The sequence below is a fragment of the Sinocyclocheilus anshuiensis genome, unplaced genomic scaffold (genome assembly GCF_001515605.1).
Source record: "Sinocyclocheilus anshuiensis isolate Anshui unplaced genomic scaffold, SAMN03320099.WGS_v1.1 scaffold1034, whole genome shotgun sequence".
Classification (NCBI taxonomy): Eukaryota; Metazoa; Chordata; class Actinopteri; order Cypriniformes; family Cyprinidae; genus Sinocyclocheilus; species Sinocyclocheilus anshuiensis.
Window position 1 is genome coordinate 335,004 of NW_015538015.1, and position 6,826 is coordinate 341,829.

General features: G+C 36.1%; 1 protein-coding gene across 6 annotated transcripts in view; it reads left to right on the top strand.

The window, feature by feature from the left end:
- Positions 1-6,826, top strand: part of LOC107678286 (retinoic acid receptor alpha-A) — a 182,664-nt gene that overhangs the window by 143,480 nt on the left and 32,358 nt on the right. Inside the window, exon 1 of one of the 6 annotated variants that reach the window (XM_016473531.1) lies at positions 2,538-3,281. The exons of 4 other annotated variants lie outside the window; for them this stretch is intronic. In XM_016473531.1, coding sequence (XP_016329017.1) covers positions 3,146-3,281 — 136 coding nt within the window. In that variant the 5' untranslated portion in view covers positions 2,538-3,145. Of the gene's footprint in view, positions 1-2,537; positions 3,282-6,826 lie in introns of those variants that run through there. One more of the 6 variants, XM_016473537.1, reaches the window with a different exon arrangement.

A 6,826-nucleotide genomic window follows, 5' to 3' on the forward strand; every position in this document is an offset into this window, starting at 1 on the left:
CGTGACAGACACAGTGATGATGCTCGTATGTATTTGCAGTACACAAGCCGCGATTAAGAAAGCTGACTCCACTGTGATGTGATCCTGTTTCTCTCTCACGCACACACACACACACAACGCGATACTCTACATGGCACAAAACTCCGCATTTGAACAGTCAATAGCAAATACTTAAACTATTAAGAAAACACACTTACAGTAGCTGATTCAGAAGCGCCAGATTGTCACAGCAAAGTCAGAATTTACCATTTTTTTTTAAATAGCCTTTGCACAGCCAGCCTTGTAGGGTGCAAAGTTTGTAGCCTTGAAAGTTGAAAGCTAACCTCTCCTAGGTTCACAAAACGGTCGTCCATAAAACACCTTGCACAAATTGTTTGCCGTTCTGTTGTAAATAAATCTTAACCAATGATTCCTCATTGCATCTACTTTCGGAAGGCCAAATAAAGTGCTTTTGCTTTCGCACTGAAACACACAGCGTCTCCCTGACATGCTGCTTCAACACTACTGTGGTTCCTGAAACCACGCCTTCTTTCTTTGCATGAACATTTGGGCAGCATTATGCAAATATTTCCACATTGTGACGTAGACATGTGGGGGCGTGTTAGAATGAGGCGTTTTAGCCCGGTCTGGATCAGCCTTCTCTTTTAGATAGAATAAATCCTTTTGTAGGAGACTTTGAGCTTTGTAACTCTGCATATCTTATACATGCACAAATAGCTACATAACACACTAACGAAAAGGAAAAATAGAAATCGCATCATATGACCCCTTTAATGCAATGACATTTAGTGCCCAAACACTTTTGGGAGACTCTTTCTTGAATCAGCTTTTGAGATGACACTTTGGATATTCAGTGGAAAGCGTGAGATATGCACTTATAAAAGTTTACTAAGCCACCTCCAAGATGTTGTTGTTTTGTGAGTCATTTGAGGTGGTTTCTCTGGAAACTTTCAGCACGTCATTCAAAAGAAAGTGCTCTTCTTGCTGAGTGTGGTTGTGCAAGGCCAGTGAACAAGGTGGAACGCCTTTGTGTGATGTCAGATGAGAAAGGCATGGAAGCGAATCGGTGTCATGGAGTGGGTCATTGAGAGGTGAGGCTGACTGCTTCCACGGGTTCAGCAAAAGTTCAGCCACATAACATTAGGCAAATTAGTAAGATGGCAATGGAGAGAGAGATAAATGAGCCATGAGACAACTAGAGAAGGGCCAAACTAGTTGAGAAGGAGGAACTCTAAAGCTGGTTTAAGAAACCAAAACGTAGAGGATGTGCATTATGTAATTCAAAAACTGTGAAACTTTGACAATTGAGTTTTAAAGATGACATTCTTTTTTTATTCCATCGACTAGAAGTTGTAATTTTTGCATTGATATGTAATTTTGAACTAGACCATATGGTTCAAGCTGTTTTGCTTTCAGTAAAGTTAATAAACAATTTTGCATATGTTTTAAAGATCATGATCTGCAGATTGACTTCCATTCTATTTGGGGTCTCAGAGATCCCTGCTGCATGTGTAAATATAGTGATTTCAACAATAACCTTGACTTAGTCAAATCTATTAAAAGATTGAATTATTTAACACTCTATTGTTGTAGCCTAAAACAATATATTGTGTGTGTATATATATATTTATGTATTGTTGCTCTTTTGTTAGTTTTGACTGCTTTTATTGTCCTCATTTGTAAGTCACTTTGGATAAAAGTGTCTGCTAAATGACTAAATGTAAATGTGTGTATATATATATATATGCCCTTTAAAAAAAAAAATAGGGTTGTTTTTTAATTTGTTTTTATTTTTTGTCAATTTAACTGCAGATATAAAACAAATTGAAATATTGAAATATACAGAATATTTAGTTAGGCACATTGACAACAACAACAACAACAATAATAATAATAATAACAATAATAATAATAATTATTATTATTATTATAAATAAATAAATAATAAATAAATAAATAAATTCTTTCAAACAAATCTAAATTTAAACTTTCAGTATGTCATGGAATAAATATCTGATCATGGACTCAAATGGGGTTTGGTATAATGTTTGATAATGTTGAGTTTTACATTTTGTGATTGATTGATTGATTGATTGATTGATTATTTATTTATTTATGATTTAGGATGAAATGAGAACTTTAAAGAACTTGTTTCTGAATATAAATTTATTTATAAATTTATTTATTTAAAAATATTTATTGAAAATTATTATTATTATTAATTAATTTATTTATTTTGCTGTTTGTTTAGAGAGTAGATTTGTCACAGACAGATTATTTTTCAGTGATATCTGCCAGATTATGCGGAGTTTTTATTTTAGGGACGTTTTTTGGCAGCTAAAAAAACTTACATCATCATTAGTTATTTAGTTTGATTTATAAAAGGTGACAGAGATGCAGTGTGGGCAGGGCTTAGGAGACATTGTCGATTAAAGGCAGATATGTAGATGTAGGCGTGGCCAGAATGTAGTCACTCGTCTCGTCACCATTAATGGGCGGGACCTACAGACAGCTGCTCGCTCTCGTCAAGATCCTCGCACACTCTCAGCAGCTACGTGCGCGTGAACACACGGTTACCGCGCGGATTAATAACGCACGCACACACAAGCTCTAAACGCGCGTTTGTGTGCGGTTTATAATCGGGAGGACACTAAACATTTAAAAAAGGATTTTGTTAATATCGCTGCACGAGTTTATGCTATCACGGAGACACAAACGAGACAAAATAATCACATCACTAAATCGGAGCTTCGCTAATAATATTGGACCAAACTCACCGTTCAACATTGGACATTTGATGGATTTATTAATGCCTCGTTCGTTCTGTATTTGATTATTGTATTAACCGTTCAGGATTTGGAGTAAATACATATGGTCATATACTCTTTAGAAATTGCGCTTTTGAAACAAGGACATTGTTGATCCTTTATGTGAATATATATTTTTGCAAAAAGTATTTCAACGGACATTGATTGGACTGATCTCTGACCATGCACAAGCGCCTCAGCTTTAGTTTTACTCGCTTCTGTAGTTCCTGATCTCCTCTGGGAATGTCTGGGATGGATCCATCTCTCTGTTAAAGCTCTATGTGAGGTGTATGGTCGTGGATCAGCTGTTATCTTGAGGAATTGAGTCCGACCTGATCATGTATGAGAGTGTGGATGTGAACCCTTTCCTGATGATGGATTACTATAATCAGAGCAGAGGATGTCTGATCCCGGACAAGATGCCCCATCCCTTCAGCTCATCCATCAGACAGCACTGGAGCGGATCCAACCACTGTACGTGCACTATCATTCAGCAAAACACTTCCCCCTGGTTTCACAGACAAGGCTTAAGCCTAGTCCTAGACTAAAATGTAAGTCTGAGCTGTTTCAACTGAAATAAACTTGCACTGACTCAGCTTAAAATATATCAGTGCTTTTGTTTTGTCTCAAAAAGCACACCAGTAATGGTTTTTCTAAGCACGTTTATAAAAATTACTTAAATGTCCCAATTGAACTATGGCCTAATCCTGGTTTAGTCTAAGCCCTGTCTGTGAAACCGGGCCTTAATGTTTGTAGAGTCTCCTAAACTAAACTGCATTCAAATTTGTCTGCTTTAATTCAGTTTGTGTCAATCATTCATATACTGGCATTTAAATCCAGTTGGCTGACCCACTTACACACAAACACACAGAGAAAGAGAGAGAGATGCTCGTGTCTGCATATAGCAGCATGCAGATCATCCCTCTGTATTTAACATGCTCGTTTATTTCTTACCATCATTAAGCTGGCATGTTTTAACAACCATTTTGTAAGGATAACCAGATAGTTGCACTAAAATTTAGTCCTTAATATAAAGCACATGGCTCTGATTCTGAAAACATTTAATCATGCAGATCTTGGCTCTTGAGAGCTGTGCTTTTATGACCGCTCGTTAACATGCTGAGCATTAATGGAACAGAGAATATGAATGAAATTCAGAACAAGGTTAATGGGGAACTGGCGGATGTGAAATTGTGTTGTGCTTAATAATGAAACTGTGTTTTATGAGGAGAGAAAGTAATTGCAGGATTTTTGCTTTAACCAATTTTAAAAGAGTTGATCTGCTGTAGCTCTTTGAGCTGTTGTGGATGGTGACCCGGGTGCACAGGGTCAAACAGTCCATGACCTTTGACATAGAAACAGGGAAATGATGAACACTGAAATCTTATTAAAAGAGTGTTAGAAACAATAGTTTACTAAATGTTCAACTAAAATGTTGAGATCAAGTACATCAGACTCTCAGGACCCTCAGTTCAAAAATTCAGAATTCTGTAATCACATAACATACATTACATTATGCATAGTAGTGTTGACCTAGTTTCTCAATTAACAACTTTTGCTTTGCCTCATTCTGGATTCATTCAGCCATTGTATTGTCCAACAAAGAGATTTACATTTGTTTACTGATGCTTTTGCACTCATCTACTGAATCTACCAAAGATGATATAAGAGCTATAGAACCAAATAACCGCCTTTAGAAATACATTTTGAAATATAAATTATTTGGACTTTTTTTTTTTGTCATTTAAGAAATGTCTATAAGTTTCATATAGACAAATTGTGCCATTTTCAAGGGATCCCAGCGGTCTGTGGACCCCCAGTTGTTCATGTAATCATACGTTGGTTCTGTTTTGATCAAACATTTCCATAGCATCACTTTGGTAAAGATACCAGTACAGTTCAGTCAAAAGTGCAAGTTTTGTTGGAGGTGTATGGATAAGATATGCTTTATGTAAGGGAACTTTGAGCTGTCAGGAGACCCTTACTCTTGGCTAAAGTGCACTATAAGCTATATTTCTCTGCAAGCACTAAATTGTATAAGGAATGGCTGTTTATGTGCCATTGCAAGTGTGCTTTTGCATGCATAATTTTCCTTTTTAAAATAGCGTTTGTGATGATAAATTGCAATTTCCTTGATCTGCCCAATTCTTTTCTGTTTTGCATCAGAAAAGTAGAGACTTCCAGAAATATGCAAATGTACCTCATTCATAAAGAATCTGGGTACAGTTTGGGTTTTGCATCATTTTTTTATTTTAAAATATTATTTTTTATTATTAGGCCATTTGTGGTTTTTGGCATATATTTTAAAGCACAACATGAATCGTCCACTTTTTTTGCCGTAGGCATTTAAAAAAAGCCTGAGTTGAATCACATTACAATATTTAATTTAAATCAAAAAGTGTTTGAAATGTATAAAGTTATACATGTAAGTAGTTATAATATAGAGAGGAGAGATTGAAGAAGGTCTATCTTGAAAGGTTTATACTTAATCACTAAAAGTACTTCTGGACCCCTACTGTTGGAGCAACACTTTCCGTGTTGCTGAACAAAGGCAGACAAGGACAGTTTCTGAGAAAGTTGTTGACAAAAAACTTGGACATTAAAGGAATAGTTCTCCCAAAAAAGAAAATTAATTGAAAATTTACTTGGCCTAAGGCCATCCAAGATGTAGATGAGTTTGTTTCTTTATCAGAACATATTTGGAGAAATTTAGCATTACATCACTTTGCTCACCAGTGGATCCTCTGCAGTGAATGGGTGCCGTCAGAATGAGAGTCCAAACAGCTGATAAAAGCATCACAATAATCCACAAGTAATCCACATAACTCCAGTCCATCAATTAACATCTTGTGAAGTGAAAAGCTGCATGTTTGTAAATCCATCAAGATGTTTTTAACTTCAAATCCTTGCTTCCGACTAGCAAGTCCTTTAGTAGAAAAAGTCCACTTTTTTTGCCATAGGCATTTAAAAAAAGCCTGAGTTGAATCACATTACAATATTTAATTTAAATCAAAAAGTGTTTGAAATGTATAAAGTTATACATGTAAGTAGTTATAATATAGAGAGATTGAAGAAGGTCTATCTTGAAAGGTTTATACTTAATCACTAAAAGTACTTCTGGACCCCTACTGTTGGAGCAACACTTTCCGTGTTGCTGAACAAAGGCAGACAAGGACAGTTTCTGAGAAAGTTGTTGACAAAAAACTTGGACATTAAAGGAATAGTTCTCCCAAAAAAGAAAATTAATTGAAAATTTACTTGGCCTAAGGCCATCCAAGATGTAGATGAGTTTGTTTCTTTATCAGAACATATTTGGAGAAATTTAGCATTACATCACTTTGCTCACCAGTGGATCCTCTGCAGTGAATGGGTGCCGTCAGAATGAGAGTCCAAACAGCTGATAAAAGAATCACTATATAATCCACACGACTCCAGTGCATCAATTAATATCTTGTGAAATGAAAAGCTGCGTGTTTTTAAGAAACAAATACAAACAATTTCTGGCTGCCCTCTATCCGTAATATTGTTTTCTCCAGTGAAAAATTTCTGTCTGAATCAAGAGAAAACGTCTCGGTTACGTATGTAACCCTCGTTCCCTGAAGGAGGGTAGCTGCATGTTTGTAAATCCATCAAGATGTTTTTAACTTCAAATCCTTGCTTCCGACTAGCAAGTCCTTTAGTAGAAAAAGTCATCTAGTTTTAATCAGGAGAGAAATACGTTCAGATCAAGCACAGTTTACAAGCAAAAACAGTTCTAAACAAATACATATTGGTTGATTTTGATGTGAGAGGACAACAAGGGGTGGACTGTTTCTCTGGAGCAAGCGTTATGGATTATTATTTCACTTCACAAGACTTTAGTCGATTGACTGGAGTCGTGTGGATTACTTGTGGATTATTGTGATGTTTTTATCAGCAGTTTGGGCTCTCATTCTGACGGCACCCATTCACTGCTGAGGATCCACTGGTGAGCAAGTGATGGAATGCTACATTTCTCCAAATCTGTTCCCATGAACAAA